Here is a 17504-nt window from a genome sequence, read left to right as displayed (position 1 = left end):
CAAGATTTAAAAATCAAAGCCATTCTGCAAATTGTGTAATGAAAGAGGTCATTCTAATATTGTTATAAATAAAATGTTTTTAATATCATTTTCTCTAAAGACAACACATATTTTGAAATGTTAGCACATTGATAAATTGCCTATTTTTTTAATTTACCTGTTTATTTTTTTTTTCATCGATGTTCCTATATTTGTATTAAAAAATATTTTTACATATTTATATACATTTACATGCATTTTTGTTAGAACCAATAAAAAAGCAAATTTTATGAAATTTTAAATATTTTGTTCTTTCAAATTATGATCTAAATATCGTGCAGCAAAATTATTTTTTAGTTTTTCCAAATTTATATTTTTTCATTATTATTAGACGATATTTGAACTTTGTAGATGAACATAAATTTAGAATATGATTGTAATTGTAACTTTTCTATCTCAGTAACTTCTTGCCTCACACATAAGGTTTGAGGTGGGGAATTCTGACTGTCTGGTTCCAGTTAATTGATAATCAGTTTGCTGAAAGCTATTAAAATTTGTTAACTGACATTTTTACAGCTAAACTGTATTGTTTTATTCTCTTGTTTAACATAACATGTCAAGCAGTCTAACTTTAAAAAAAAATTAAAAATGACCTAGAAAATAATTAAAAATGAATTAAAATAAAAAGTTAAAATAAAAGTTAAAATAAAAAAATATTTATAATAATCTAATGTAAATTTGATAGTAACAAATAGTTAATATTAATAATATTAACATAACTGTAAACAAAAATATATAATAATACCCAATGTTATTTACTTTTATGTGAAACAACATGTAATAAAAATTAACATAACCTATTGTTATTGTTTATTATAATATAATAAAAACATGTTATGATTAATACATTGCTTGTGCCTTGTACACTTTCGCCCATTATAATATTAACATAACATAACTTAATATAATTATTATAATATAAAACAACCAAATTAATTATAATTGATACTAATAATACCCTGATTCTAAGAGAATTTTGTTAAGATATTATTAGTAGCGATCAGCAGTATTAATTTATTTTATCGATCATACTAGTCAATCCGGAAAACAAGTTAAATAATACATAACTTACTTAATCCATTTATATAACTAATAAATATTAATGTATGGTATAATAATTTGCATATAACATAATCTATAATCTTTCTACGTATTTAATTTTATTTAAAAATTTTATTTGAGTAATACGGCAAACACGTAAACAACGCAATCACCGAATCACTTTAACACCGTAATCACCTTAACACTGTAACGCTCTCTTGTCTAACTCCTATTCCGTCGGTGTCATTCGTGCCCACAAGCGATAAAAAAAATATCTTTTCATCTTTTTGTTCTTTCAGACGCAGATCCAGGATTTTAAGGCATTTGAGTTTATAAACTTCTGAAGTCCAAACTTTTTTACAACCTATGACATTGCGCGATGTTTTGTTAAAAATTGTGCTGATTTAAACTTGAGACTAAAAAACCCCTATATATATAATTTTTATTATATAAAAGTGATATTTTGGCTTATAAGTCGAAATATCATATATAATCGAACATGTTTTTTTATCAATTTAGTATAAAATATATGATTAACGGTGTCACTTAAACAGTATAGCAGGTCCAATTATGTTTACAATGCATTTTTGTATCTTGTTTAAAATAGAAAGAGCATTATTTAAATATCCGCTCCAGTATTTCATACAAAGATTAGAGATTTATAGAAATAAAAAATAGAATTCGGAGTAAGAAATTGGCGAGCACGATAAAGAGATGCAACCTTAGCAGATGCTAATTTTTAAATGGATTTGATAAATGGTTTCCAAGAAAGATCGGAAGTGAGAATTAATCCTAAAAAACGAGGTTTAGATGATTCATCGAGTACATTACCGTTAATAAATATAGGAATATCTAGATTGTTGCGATAACGATTAGCTAAACAAAATTTATTTTTATCGAAGTTAAAGTTTACCACCTAATGAGAGCCCCATGATGTAGCAAATGTAAAATCTTTTTCCAGCTCTAGTGCTCTCTTCAAGAAATTAGAAAGTGTTGGTTTTTTTATCAAGACAAGAATAAATGGTAGTATAATCAGAGAACAATGCCATCTTAAATTTAAGAATTTCTGGTAGATCGTTAATGTAAGTTTAAAAAAGTATAGGGCCAAGAATAGAACCTTGAGGAATCCCTGAAGTAATAGAAAAAGAAAAAGAGTGCTATCAATTGAGGACAGCTTTTATACTTCGATTAGTAAGGAAAGAGCTTATGGAGAAGACCAACATGCCAAACTTTATCAAAGGCTTTAGAAATTTTTAATAGCAATGGCTTTAACCTCTCCACATCCATCTAGTGCAGAATAAAACCTATCAATTATTACCGTTAACAAATCAGGAGTAGAAAGAGAAGATCAAAATCCATATTGATGATCAGAAAGTAAATTATTAGATTCAAGATGAGAGATTAAGTGTTTGATAATTAAAGACTCAAAATCCTTGCTTATGATAGTAAGAAGACTTATGAGATGGTAGTTAGACAAGTCAGATCGCTCTCCAGAACTTTTGACAATAGAGATAACAGATGCGGTTTTCCAGCAGACCGCAATACTAGACTCTGATAAGTACTTGTTAAATAGTTTTGAAAGTATAGACCACTGCTCCGGAGGACATTTTTGCAAAACTATAACAAGTATGTTGTCTGGACCACAATCTGTAGAAAAGTCTAAGCAGGAAATCACTTTAGATACAGAAACCGGAGTGATACGAATGTTAAGCAATTGATCAACCTGTTTGCCAGCTATATCAGGTAGGATGTCATTAGTGGAATCAAAAGTTGAGATTAATGAAAAGTTCTTAGCAAACAATTCAGCTCTGTCTTTGGGGGAGGTAATAAAATCTGAACCATGCAAGTGAGGTGGAGTAACAGATTTGCTCTTGTTATAGACATTGTTTAAAATTCTCCAGAACTCTCGGGAGCCTAATTTTTAAGATGTATGAGAAATACGAGATTTTGTGACCTAAAGAATAAAGAAATTTACAAGTAGATAAGAATAAACAGAGGTAGATGATATATTTGATCTCGCCATAAAAGGTATCTTTAGTCATGATGAAATCAGTGGAAAACAAGGAGTTTTTTTTAAACCAAAGATAAAAAGATCAACCAGGCTCAATGCTTGGAGTTGATCTAAAGTTAGCTCAAGTTGAAGAAAAAAAACACTATAACCAACCAAACTATTTGCAAAATTTATTTTGTCATTTCTTTCACTTCTTTTGTTAATAGAGAATGTTAATGAAGATGTTCGCGAGAAAGTGCGTATTAAACTCAACAATAATACGTGAATAATTTAGCATTATATATTTCAATTCAACGCTAATCGATGTTAAACAAAAGTGCTACTCTTTTATAAATTTTTGAGCAATTATTTATACCATATAATATTATTTTAATAAACAACTAGTTTCAAATATTTCTTTATAAGTTTCGCCAACTCTGTTTGAATCAAAAGTCTCGAATCTTCTACTTGAATTTTTAATCCTGGATAACTTATTTACGCTATCAGACCAAAAAGTAACATTCTCCATTTTTATCGTGCAAGGCAAAACTTCTATAAGAGAGAGCGCAACTTTCAATTCACTTTCAATAACACCACACTCATTAATTCTTATCTTGGCTAACTGAGCAGAGCATTTTGAGAAACTTTAACAAATATGTGAAGAATTGTATAAAAGTTTTATTATTGTTTTTTAAAGTAAAAAGCCTGGTATTTTTCATTGGTGTATGTTTTTTAGTTCAGTAAATCAGATATCCGACTTATACTTTATTTTTTCTTGTAGCATTTCAATCCAATCTTCTCCTGAAGTTCATAGTTCTTAAAATATTATTTTTGATCGGGTAACAAAAGGAGGTAAAAACTTAAGTGAATCGAAGAGTTTTCAGATGTATCTTAACAGCAGTCTTTGACTCGTTACTAGTTTGGGTAGTAGAATGTACTTTAAAGTAAACATATCTTTGACTGCTTCCCAAGATACTCCCAATGTTTTAACCGTAGGTAAGTTTTCTATTTTTTATATTTATTTTTGCTGCTCTTGATTTTAGAGGAATGTATTCCAATACTTTATTTGAATTGGAAATCCACTTTCTTGCAGTCATTCTAGCCTTTTCCCACAGTTGTGTAAGTTGATTATACAGCTTAGCTGCTTTTCCTTCAGTTTTAACTGAATCCATACTCTCATCCAAATGTGTAGACTTATCAACAGTCTCCTCAGCAAGTGCCTTTTGTGCCAGCAAATTCTTTTTATATTTCTCTGCATGTTTTTGTAAAACAAATTGTGATCGAAAAGAGCTGGAATTGATGCCAAATACAACTCTCGTAAATACAACTCTCGTAAATTTAAGTAGCTCAGGCTGGTTACTCACTTTTAGATCCCTAAAATCTGTGAAATCTTCGACCTTTTGGATTCAACTCAACTTTTCATTAAACCTCTACGAAATCACTCAGCAAAGCATCTGCATTTTTTCGTAACCGCAACAGAACGACATAGAGATTTTGTTGCAGTTTTGGTCTTTGATATACCACGTCATTCAGCAAAACGCCTTGGCATTTTGCAATAGAGTCAAACACAATTCTGACTTTTGTAGTCTCCTTTTCCAATTTTATTACACTGAAGAGTGGAAGAATCCATTGTTTTTGTATTCATTTTGTGATTTTTTTGATATAATCTTTTTTTAAGTAATTCCGTTTTACTTCCTTGTAAAACTCCTCAACCTCCGGAGTGCTTTTAAGCTGTTTTTTTGTACTTATTAATCAATTTACTGCCATTTCATAGTTGCTTGATAACAATTTTGGATTCTCTTTCCAAAGAACGCCTATTTAATATCCCCCATCCAGATAACTTATCAATTTCACAAAGTGTTTTTAGTGTTTCATTAATTTTTTCAACTTCAGAAATGTTTGTGTTTAACGTTCTGGTGTGGCAAGTATAACAATTTTGTGTACGTCCAAGTGCCTTTAACGCATGCTCATACCAGTGGCTACTTTATTGGATTTCCAGTACGCCCTTGGATCACTATTGGATTTTCAGCGCGCCCTTTAACTTTTGTTTTTGATGAATTAAGTTCTGCGTTGTCTAATCCAATAAGAATATCTACAATTGGTTGCTGTCTCAATCTACAAAATGATATAGTTCTTAGGTGACTCCAATATTTTTTAGAATTGTTCGAGTCCCTACAAGTTACTTGTAGCTCTGTCAACTTTTAATGCATTTATCTTCTTTTTAATTTACTGTCAATGCTTTCCCACTGGATTTCAACAGGCATTGTTTGAAATCGGTTTACTATAAATTAAACTTAATTTCTTTCATTGCTCCTTATAAAACTAGTTCTGCAGTTACATCACTGTTTATATAGGCTTGGGTACTGACATCATTAAATAGAGCATTGACTTGTATCAATCGTTTTCCATTGGTTAAAATTACAGGCAAAGTCCTCATAGCCATATCTTGATTTTGATTGTTGTTTGAAAACTTAGTAAGAAGAGCTGTTTCTTCTTCCTTTTTTTCTCTCGTTTGATTTTTCAAACGCAACAATCTGTTATGTATTTCTAAATAACCATCTGTTCCACATTTTCTTGATTTTTTGCAATTATTTTCGAGGTGATCATTACCCAAATAACGATAACATAGATGATGAAACTTTGCTTCTTTCCGTCATCTACTAATTGCCATGGATTTGAATTGTTACATGCCCAAACTGCGTGTTTACCATCACAAATTTTGCACGTTTTTTTTTTACATCGTCTTTGAATTTTACTCCAAAATAAGTTCTTTGTTTATCTTTAAAGCATTTAAAGGTTTTTTTTTATTATATCTTGGTTCTTCCAGACGACATAGGCTTCCTTTGCAACCTTGTTAAATTCCGCATTAAATTTTTCTCCAAATAAGTTCTTTGTTTCTTTAAAGCTTTTAAAAGGTTTTTCTTGATTATATCTTGGTTCTTCCAGACCACATAAGGTTTTCTGAGCAACCGTATAAAACTCCGCTTCTTGAACAACCTTTTCTTGCAACGATTCCACTTCAGGACTGTTTTTTTTTTCAAATAACCATCGTAAAAATATACTCGGCATTGTTTTCGGTAACTTCCTCTTAAGTTTGATATATAGTGAGCCATCTGCTAACTCTTTGAATTTTTGCAACTTTTTTAATTATATGACTGCAATGTCTAACATATCAGCAAAATTTTAAAGACCACCTGAATTGTTTTGTTTTACAGGGCTAAAACTTTCCACTCTCGCCAAATACAAGATTATATATCATTGTTTGCCATCGTATTAAATTTCAAGTCAAACTTTTGCGCTTCGTACGCAGCTTTTGAATATCCATACTGAGACTAACTCAGTGGATTCAAGAGACTAGCTCAGTGGATGGTGTCCTATTTTCTTCAATTTTCTGCAACATTGTAAAGTCAATCAAATAACTAAAGTTAAATATGTTTTCTCACATTTAGCTTCAAAACCACAGCAGGCTATTTAAAAATTCAATTCTTCCTCCTAATCCCCCTCCTTCTTTCTCACCAATAAATTTTATATCGACTTTGATCTAAATCATGTTGGATAAAAATTTCAAATGCTACAAATGCCAATACAAATATTCAATAAGTTTTTTACCCAACAGTGTTTTTGTACTCTATTAAAAAGACATTGCGCTATAAAATGCTTAAGTATTGCAAACAATAAATTAATCAAAAGGAAATAAGCATTATGTAAAAATGTGTAACTTTTATTTGAAACTTATTATGTACAAAAAAAAAAAGTTTTTATGCTTACAAAAACATTAAAGTTTTTTGAAAAAAAAAATAGATATAAATTAGAACAAAATTAAATTAAAAAATTATTATCTCAAAAATTAAATTATGGTAATATAAAAATATATAAAAATAAAAATATAAATAATATAAAAATAGAGTATGCAAAAAGAAAATTTATGTTCATTTATTTTAAATAAAAATTATAGTAGTAGATTTTAAATTTTTAATCTCGGATTTTCTATCATCAGCAAATGACAACCCATAAATATTTCGTAAATATTTGTGAGCCAATCGCATATTTCATAATACGAAAATTTACGTTTTTTAAATTTTATAAAGTATTTATGAATTAGTAAAATCTTTACTCATTTATGTCACTTTTAGCAAATATAATACATTTACTCATACCATCTAATAAGTTGAGACGTTAGAAAATTACGGAAACATGAAAGCCATCTTCGTTCAGTTGCCGTAGTTATTAAGAATAAGGTTTATGGTTTAAACTGTGCCAAACTACTAATAGTTTAAATAAACTAATAATAAACTAATAATAATTAGGGGTCTTCTATAAATTACGTCACGCAATTTTTGACCGTTTTTGACCCCCTCCCCCTCCCACCTCTTCGTCACAAAATCGTAACACTTGAGAAGCAAGTTTTGAATGAGTCGTTACAAAACCAACAACCTCCCTCCCTTTATAGCGTAACATAATTTTTGGACGACTTATTTATACAATTGCAATAAAAGAAAATTAAAATAACGCGGCAAAGCACGTCAATTCAAAAAATATATAAAGTAAAGAACTACACGCAAAAACACGTGATTTTTTCCCCATACTAATGTTTTGGTTTATAAAAGATGCGATTAGTTGATAAATAATTTTTAAAATATGATTTGTTGTTTTAGCTGATAAACTTTTACTTAAAATATGATTGGTTGTTTTAAATCACATTTTCTAAAAACAATATTGGTCGTGAATTTTAAACACTAAAATTAAAACTATTATAAACATGATCCAAATGAAAAATTGATCCAAAAAAAAAAAATGAATTATCGTTTTTCAGTATTGACGTTTCCAATTTAATATTTAATAACTGCAAAAAACTTCACATTATTACCTTCATCGCAAATATTTGCTTGATCCGAGAGATTCCTTAATTCCATAAGTTTTCACTAACTAATTTATAGGCTTCAGCAAAAGTTTATTAAGTGATTTGAGTAGCTCCAAACTACAGTTACTTTAAAGGAATTCAATGTATTATTAAATTTGAAAAACTGTACCGCATTTTTGAGGCTTAATACCATTTAAAGTAGATTATCGTAAGTATCTGCATTCCTACAATCGGAAACTTTGAAATTGGAAATATTCAACAGTTATTAACCAATCGATTTTCGAAAGTTCTAAATGATTGTTTAAAACAAACCAATAGTAACTGTAAATATTTTTTTCGCACTGTCATTGGGTGGTTTTAAAGGACTACTTCTAAGATTCTAAGATTATAATTTTAACTTTTTATCTTTTAGTCATATTAATTTGAGAACCATTTTTATTTAATCAACAGAAAATCATTTATTTTATGTTTATTAGTTTTTTTTAACTTAAAATCAACCAAGCTTTTGACAATTAAGTACCAGTTTTTTTTTATGTTTTTTATATGCGCTTTTAAACCTGTTGCTTAAATTCTTATTTTTAACTAAAGATTGCGTTATTTTATGATTGGTCTTCAATAAACTGTACAACTCCCACCCCTTGCTAAAAAAAGGTTATTTCCTTATAAAAATAAAACTGATAAACTTTTTAACAATTAATTTTTTTTTCAATTTATAAAGTTATCAATTATTAAAATAATTGATAACTTTATAAATCTATATTTATATCTATATTTATAAATCTATACTTATACCTATATTTATAAATCTAAATTATTTTGTATTTAAGAAGCCCATGGTACTTAAGATGGCGATGATCCTACAGTTTAATTTGTTACTTATTTATTAGCAATTTAGCTTGCTCTTATTTTAAAGTGTTATGAGTGGAAAGTTAGAAAGAAAAGTAGGTGATGGAAGTTCTGCCTAATATTATTTGACATATAAAGAAATTAAAATAATTATTATATTAGGATTTTTTGGATAATTTTTAGTTGTGTTAAAGATATTTTTGTTTAATTTCCAATTGCTTTTATATTTCCTTTTATTAAAAAATAATCTAAAAAATATATATAAATGTAAATAAATAAAAAATTTAATCAAGCTTTTATAAATTTTTGTGTGAAATGCATCCCAAGTTTTCTGTCTTCAGAACTTAAGTTGTAAAGTACTTTACAATTTATTCATTATGTTTGCTCTTGCATGCTTTAAAATATTGGTATTTTATTTATAACAAGTGTTTTAACCATCAAAAATTTTGTCTTCTTCTTTTTTTTTTTTTTTTTCATTTGTTATTTCTTGTGCGTTTTTAGTCAACTTTAGACTAAAAAAGTTTTTAATATTTTCAAATTTTTTTAGATAATTGATTAATTTAAATTTAATCGCTTAATTTATTTGAAGTTAAAACATTAAACAAATCTGTCTAATGATACTTCGCGCGTCAAAACATTTTAAATGTTTCAAAAATATAAATTTAGGTCAAACACTGTTAACTTACTTATATGTCGTTGAAAAAACCATTAAACACTAAAAGTAAAAAAATAAGCAAAAATGAATAAGGAATAAGAACATTTTATTAAGCTATTTCAATTGTATATAACAGTTGTATATTATTAACACTAAGTTATTTTGAATTATCAAGTATATGCAATATATAAATAGCAATATATATGTATACATATATATATATATATATATATATATATATATATATATATATATATATATATATATATATATATATATATATATATATATATATATATATATATATATATATATGTATACATATATACATGTATGTATATATATATATATATATATATATATATATATATATATATATATATATATATATATATATATATATATACACTCAAAATCTGCCAATATTTTCAGGTCACGGTTGCAGCATTTAGAGCACTCGCGCAAATAATAAAACTATACGTATCAAAAGCGTCGTTTATGCTCAGAATGGACAAAGAGGTTAAAATCGTAAAAAAGCTCCCAAAAGAGATTTTTTTTATATATAAAAAAGATATTAGTAACTTTTCCTGATTTTATGAGAGCATTTTTTCTAAATTTATTTTATCAATTGTGTTTGTTTTAAAAGCGACTTGTGGAGAAAAACGTTCAAAACAACAAAATTAAATACACTCTTTTAAATGTGACAGCTAACATTTTAAAACAAATCAATAATCAATTTAAAATGGCGGTATTGTTCCAAAAGGCGGTTTTTACTAGGCCACTTTTTTGGCGTTTTTATAAGGCATTAATATTTTCTGATAAATAATATTTAAAAAACAGGCTTTTATAAACAAATATACATATCCTTTGATTTATTTTTTCGTAAATTAAAACTTATGTAACTAGGAAGTTTTCCGTCGCTTTATCGTGTTGGAAAAAAAACGTTGTCTTTTTTAGTTTTATATGAAAACACGTCATTGGTAAACCAACATAAATAATAAAATCGTCATTTTGTATTGAATTATATAAAAAGTATGTAAATAATTTTCAGTTTCTATTTTATATTTATAATAAAATATCAAAAATAATGATATAAAATAAACGGTTAAAATATGGAAGTAACTAAGCCGGCACAACTCAGAAAAAAGTCACGCTTGGTTTCAGTTGTGTGTTTAAAGCCATTTAAAACAAAAAGTTTTTAAAAATAACATGTGCCAAGAATGGTTTTCTTTCCGTGAAATCAACTATTTATCAAAAATACCAGTTAAAATATTAATAGTTTCACCGTTAAGGAAACGTAGTATAGTATTATAATAAATTTCCGTAAGAAATGTGAAACCACTGATAAAAGCAAGAGACATTTAAATTTGACTTTAAAACCTCAAAAAACACGTATTAAGCTCGAGTAAAACTGCCCGTAACATATACGTGTTTTTGGTTTACGCCTGGATCGTGACAAATACGTGTTTATACATGTTTTAATTCCGAAAAAGAAACTAGAAGTGCCGGTTGGGAATTTTACATCAGGATAATTCTTCCATTATCCTGATGTAAAGTAACCAGCTCTCTCAATTTTCTTTCAGTTTTATCATTTTATATTGTAAATAATTATGTTAAAGAACACATAAGTGTTTTTAAAACATCAAGCATGTACCAAAGAAATACAAACCTTACAAAATGAGTTTCTTTAAAGTTTTCTAATTCTGTCAATAAATACGTAAATGTTATTTTTTCCTTAACTATTACTGTGAAATGTTTGCAAATTACCGACTTGGATTTTTCACTATCAATTTAATTTTAAATTTTAAAGTACTCACCTATTTTTTTATTCATTTTTGTTGTAGTAATCTTTTTCTTACTTTAGAATCATTTCTGAAATATTTAGTAATTTATTTTTTTTAATATTCATAAGAAAAAAGATCAAAAACAATAATTCTTAATTTTATAATTTGAATCTTTAAACTTGTCTTTATAATACAATTAAAACTTATTTTTTTTCTTGAATTATTTGCTTCTTCTTACGTCATTGGATGTTTTATTTTACCGTATAAATATTTACAATTTTGTACATTCAACGAAAAGATTGTAGTATATTGCACTTTATGTGTGCAAAATTAAAACTCAATTATTGTCTAAAATAAAGTTAACAGTTTTCAGCCAGTAGTGTTTACAATGAATGTAACATTTGCTTCTTTTTTTTGTAGTCAATGTTGTTGGGTATGGGAAAAGACTAGTAGGGAAGGAAACTTTTTTTTTTTAAATCCATATAATATGTCAATTTTTTGAAGTAATAAGTTGTTTTTTTGAGATTTTTATTTGAAATTGTCTTTTTACTCAGAATTTCAAAATTTCAAAGTCATAATTTATTACTCAGGCGCCATTTCCTTACATGGATATGCTTAGAGTTCATTCTGTTTCCTTCTTTCACTCAAGAATCATATTTTTTACACATTGATGCTTGGATAACATTTCCTTATTAGGACATCACTATATTAGAAGATACTTAGTATTAGGATTAATACTTATGTAATATAATAGGTCAGTTTTAAACCTATAACATGATAAACTATTGTTAAAATGTGTACACAGAGAGACTTCAAATACTAATGGATACCTCGACTGTCTTGCTGCTCAAAAAATGTCTACTTAAAGAGTTTATTATTAAGACGCAATATAAAGAATTTTGTTTTTATGTGCAAAATTTAAATAAAAAATTTCGAGTAACTTAAAAAGCTACAAATATCTAATTATAGCAAATAGCTAAATTTAAAAACAATTCAAAAAAGTTATCAATTGCAATATTAATTACGCATTTTCACTTTTATTGGCAAAATATATGGAACCACATGGGCACATTATATATTATATACATAGGAGGCTGGAATTTCTCTTGTCAGAACTTTATTTTGAGTGCTTCAACTGACACATTGTTATATGGACACTCTCAGGGTTTGTAACTGTTTCCGATTTGACGCTTTCAGGCATACACTGTGTAAACTCAATCTTTATATATGTTAATGGTTATATCTAATGAGAATGTTTTGCAATAAATTGTGATAATTGGAGTCTAAAAACAAAAATTTACTTAATGTTTACTTAAATGTTTAAAAAAAAGTTAAATAACTTTAATTACTTTTTTTTTTTTAATGATATTTGTTCCCAGACACAAATGACCGCAGTTTTTTCAAAATATTCTCATTTGATTTAAATCTATAATAAAACTAAATGAAAATTTTTTTACAATCTATACACCATACAACTAACTGAGACTTTGCATTCGTTTGGAGCTCCAACTACCATTTGGCATCAAAACATCTCCTCAATGAACTGAAAGTTAAATTGGAGGAGTATGATTACCAGGTCCATGTTTGTGTCCTTCTTTGATATCTTCTTCTAAAAGTACTAGTTAATGGACCTAAATTTCTTGTTCCTGGACTTTTGTGACTTCTCTGAAAAGTTTTTATCTAATTAATAGAGTTTTATCTTTGGAATACAAAACACTTTTTCCATAATTTTTTTGGAACGGTTAGCATACAGTATATAGTACACTTATTAATAATGATTTTATAATTTTTGGTTTTAGGTGCAGTTTTAAAAGTTCATACTATTTTTAAAAAAACAAGACTTTTTTTATAATTAAAATCTAATGTTTTTAAACTTTTTAAAAATTTTGTTGAAAATTATATTTAAATATGGCGATACTTATCGAATAAATATCATTTTTATTTAAATTTTTTATTTTTTTTTTAATTTTTTTTTTTAAATAAAGTTCTAAATTTTGTTAACCCTATACAAATTTGAAGACACACCAGCAGTAGTAGATTGGGATGAAGTATTTAAAGAATGCAACCTTGAGGACACAAACTCCGCATATAATACATTTATAGATATTTTCTTAAAAGATTATAATAATCATTTCCCGATCAAAGAAAAAGTAGTTAAAGAAAGTTATTTGAAATGTCCATGGATTACTAGTGGAATTAAAAAATCCTCAAAAACAAAACAAAAACTCTACATAAATATTTAAAAACAGAAATGAAGTCAACTTATCTATCTAAAAGCAATACAAAAATCTTTTCGAAAAAATAAGAAAAAACTTTTTAAAATATGCTATTCAAAACTACTTCAAAATACCAATGGTAATATTAAAAAATCATGAAACATCATAGAAGAAATAATCGGGACAAAAAAATCAAAACAATTAACTTATCTGATAGAACTGTTGTGAATGAGCCAGAATTCAACGATAAAAGTGCCGAACATTTCAACTATTTCTTTGTAAACATCGGCCCTTACATGGCGTCCAAATACCTATTTTGAAACCTATCTAACAGATCTCCATAGCGAACTAAAATTTAATGGTCTCAGTTATGATGAACTCAAAGCTGCAAAAAACTTTCTAAAGATTAATAAAGTACCAGAGATCGTGCTATTCTACTTAAGAATACTTATACGCCAGTTGATCAGTTGATCATATTATTTATAAAAATGGAAAAATATAGCATTAAAAATGTTGCTTTACACTGTTTTGAGAGCTTTTTTATAAACAGACAGCAATTTATTATTACTATTCCATTCCAATTAGAGAAAAAATATATACCAAATATATTACCATTTCTAAAGTAGAAAATAAAGTTATTGAAAGAACCAAAGCAACAAAAATTTTAGGGGTACTTATCGGTGAGAATATTTCATGGAAAGCCCACAAACTTTTTAAATACTAAAATAAGAAACAACATTTGTATGCTTTACAAAGCTAAACAGATGTTGTTCCAAAAAAAATCTATAGTAACTTTATTTCTCTTCATTCAAACCTATCATACGTATGGTAATGTAGCATGGGCAAGTAGCCATAGATCCAACCTAATGGCACTCCACCGACATCAAAAGCATGCCGCAAGATTAGTATTTAATTAAGTTTATTCATGAACCTTTGCTAAAACTTCCTAATGCACTAAATGTCTATAAAATTAACATCTATCAAATTTTGTTGTTCATGTTTAAATATAAACTTGCACTTTTACCATCACATTTTTCTAAAGAGTTTTTTTACCCAAGTTCTCTAAAAAGTACTATTAAAAAATTTGTTCTAGACGTAAACAATTTTGCTAACGTATGTTAAAACAAATAACTAAAAAAAAAAACAACCAAAAAAATTAACTTCAAAGCAGAGTATATGATAGATTTTTTTTATATTTCGTACATGTCTGTCAATATATTAAATAATAACAAGCCATGTAATTATATATTAATGTGTATCAAATAAATCTCTTTTCTCCTTTTGATAATCTAATAGCTTTTTAACTAACGTATTAACGAAAAAAATTTCTTAGTTTATTTACATCCTCGTTAGATATTCTAAAGCAAAAAATGTAGTAGACCTTTGTGCTGCGCTTAAAATAAAAATTGATTATAGCAATACGTTTTAAAAATTTACTCTTTTCTTTTTTTTTTGTGTGATTTTTATATGTTATATATGATATGTTTTTAGATTTCAGTTTTATGATATGTTTTTAGATTTCGGATATGTCATATATAATATGTTTTTAGATTTTTGTGTAATCATAATGTTATATATGCTATATATTTTTAAGATTTCAGTTTAATTTGAAGTTATTATGGTTATCATGTTTGTATTTTTTTAAAGATCTGCTATGAATCAAAATTTCGTTTTATTTTTTTTTTCTTCCAAAAACGAGTCTTTCTAGGTTTCAGTCTTTGTAGTTACTAATACGTTTTTATTCAAAAAACAAAAATTGATTTTTAATTTTTTTTTTTAAGCAAATTTTAATTTATTAACAACTTATTACCGTACTTAACATTATATCTTTATGAAAATTCGTGCGCAGAAAATAATTTGGAACAAGTTTACAAATACGTCGGTTGCCGCATATCGTCATTTACAAACTTAAACTGGTTTCCATTTACGACTTTTATTTATATCTAATTTGACTTAGTACTTTTGAAATGATTAACAATTTAAGTTTCTATTGACAACCTTCAATTAGGAGTTTTTACTTAAAATAAAATTTCCGCTTTTAATGTTTTTAATTTGCGCAACCATGAATCGTTTATTTGAAAAACAATATTTGATCACACTTTTTTGTAAGAAGAAAATAGTTTACAATCTATAATAATAGATAAATGACATCACATAATATGATGTTCATATAATATAATATTCAGCTGACCAACGTACCATTAAACTGCAGGCAAACCAGTTTTATGCAAGAAATGAAATTTAGTATATATATATATATATATATATATATATATATATATATATATATATATATATATATATATATATATATATATATATATATATATATATATATATATATATATATATATATATATATATATATATATATATATAATATATATATATATATATATATATATATATATATATATATATATATATATATATATATATATATATATATATATATATATATATATATATATATATATATATATATATATATATATATATATATATATATATATATATACATATGCTCACATTAGGAAGATGTTTTTTTGAAAATTTCACTTTTCTAAGTTTTAGTTAAACAACATTGACAAAAAAAAAAAAATTTAATGAAAACTTACTTGATTGCTCAAGGTTACCGTGATTAGAAACTTTTGCAATCAGCTTTGTTTTTTCATCCATTTTTGCGATTTTAGTTTTGTTCTAAGCATACATATGTTTCAAATGGCGTGGATCAATAAATTTTTCTCTATTGATAAATAAAATCGTTCTGTGTGATTACTTTAAACTCTTTAAATAGTCATTTTGAAAGTTTTACCAGTACGTTGTTGGTATATGCAAAATTATTTAAATTACTGATACCAGTGTATTGTTAAAAGGTTAATACTAATGAAACAAATAAATCGATATTTAAACAAAAAGAATGTAAATTAAACAAAAGCGAAGATAAAAACTTGCAAATAATAATAGGATTTAAAAAAAAAGAAAGCTGAAGAAAGATCAAATAGTAAATATTATTATAATATAGCAATGTATCTTATCGGAATAGAGGTTTTAAGTGTTGTTCATAGTTGCTTTTTAAACATTGTTTTGTAATATTGAAAGTTCACACACTGAGTGTTTATATCCTTTATGTCAAAACAATTGAGAAATTTAAGCAATACAACCACAGTTTAAATGATAAACATGATATTTACACAAATAAATATTGACTACTAGCAAGTCGCCATATTTATGTTTATATCAGTAGTGAAGATTTTTGAGTTCTTTTCTAATGTTTTCTTTTGCTCTCTGACCACTATCGTTTTTTTCAAAGTTTATAGTTTAAAATCTGTCCACACCCACTCACACACACCATTGGCAAAGTTCTTTTTCTGGATATTAAATTTCATTTTTGATAAAAAGTGTTTTGCCTGCAATTTAATGGTTTCTACCAGCTATGGTTAAATTTGTGTTTAATAAGTAATTAAGTTTATGATAATAAATAGTTAAGTTAATTTTTATAAATTAATGGCAAAATCCTCGTCTTACTATATTACAGCGACTGAATATACAGACCATTCCTTTTAAAAGCAATGTTAGCCAATCTCTAACTTTCAAGAACTTCTTGAGAAAAAATGGTATTTTAAGAAAAAAAGTTTCACATAGTTGCTAACTATGTGACTTTTTTTTTGTAATGCGATGAAAAATAACATTGATAATAAAAACTCATGTTGTAGTTTAATTAATGTGATAACATTTTAAACATAACATTTTAACGTTTTTTTAATGAAAACTACAAAGCTTTTAAATCTGATAAAATATTTTTTTTAATCTGTTGAAAACAATTTAGGCCTCCTCTCGAAACTGTTAGTTAGATCAAAAAGAGGTTTAAAATTTTTTTTAAACCGATTAAAGTATCTTTTAGTTTCAAAACATTTACGACTACTTCAATTTCAATTAATTTTAGTTTCAACTAATTTTTAGATATTTTTGATGTTCTTATTTTCAAATTTTTTAAAATCTAATTTAATACATTTGTTTCAAACGATAATATTGTTTTGTATACTTGAATAAAATTACGGTGACCAACGTC

At 26.3% G+C, this 17504-nt stretch overlaps 1 protein-coding gene across 9 annotated transcripts in view; it reads right to left on the bottom strand.

Annotated features, from left to right (window-relative positions):
- LOC136080510 (polyamine-transporting ATPase 13A3-like) overlaps positions 1–17109 on the bottom strand; it is a 41550-nt gene extending 24441 nt beyond the window's left edge. Inside the window, exons 1-2 of one of the 9 annotated variants that reach the window (XM_065797265.1) lie at positions 16961–17107; positions 7938–8220 (exon numbers count right to left, since the gene is read on the bottom strand). In XM_065797265.1, the coding sequence (XP_065653337.1) occupies positions 7938–7983 (46 nt within the window). In that variant the 5' untranslated portion in view covers positions 7984–8220; positions 16961–17107. Of the gene's footprint in view, positions 1–1111; positions 1273–7937; positions 8221–11249; positions 11480–16050 lie in introns of those variants that run through there. The other 8 variants (XM_065797275.1, XM_065797264.1, XM_065797269.1 and 5 more) reach the window with 8 other exon arrangements.
- Positions 17110–17504: the final 395 nt, after the last annotated feature.

This window comes from Hydra vulgaris, chromosome 05 (genome assembly GCF_038396675.1).
Source record: "Hydra vulgaris chromosome 05, alternate assembly HydraT2T_AEP".
Lineage (NCBI taxonomy): Eukaryota > Metazoa > Cnidaria > Hydrozoa > Anthoathecata > Hydridae > Hydra > Hydra vulgaris.
Note: the sequence above shows the minus strand (reverse complement) of the source record. Positions and strands in the feature narration are given on the sequence as shown.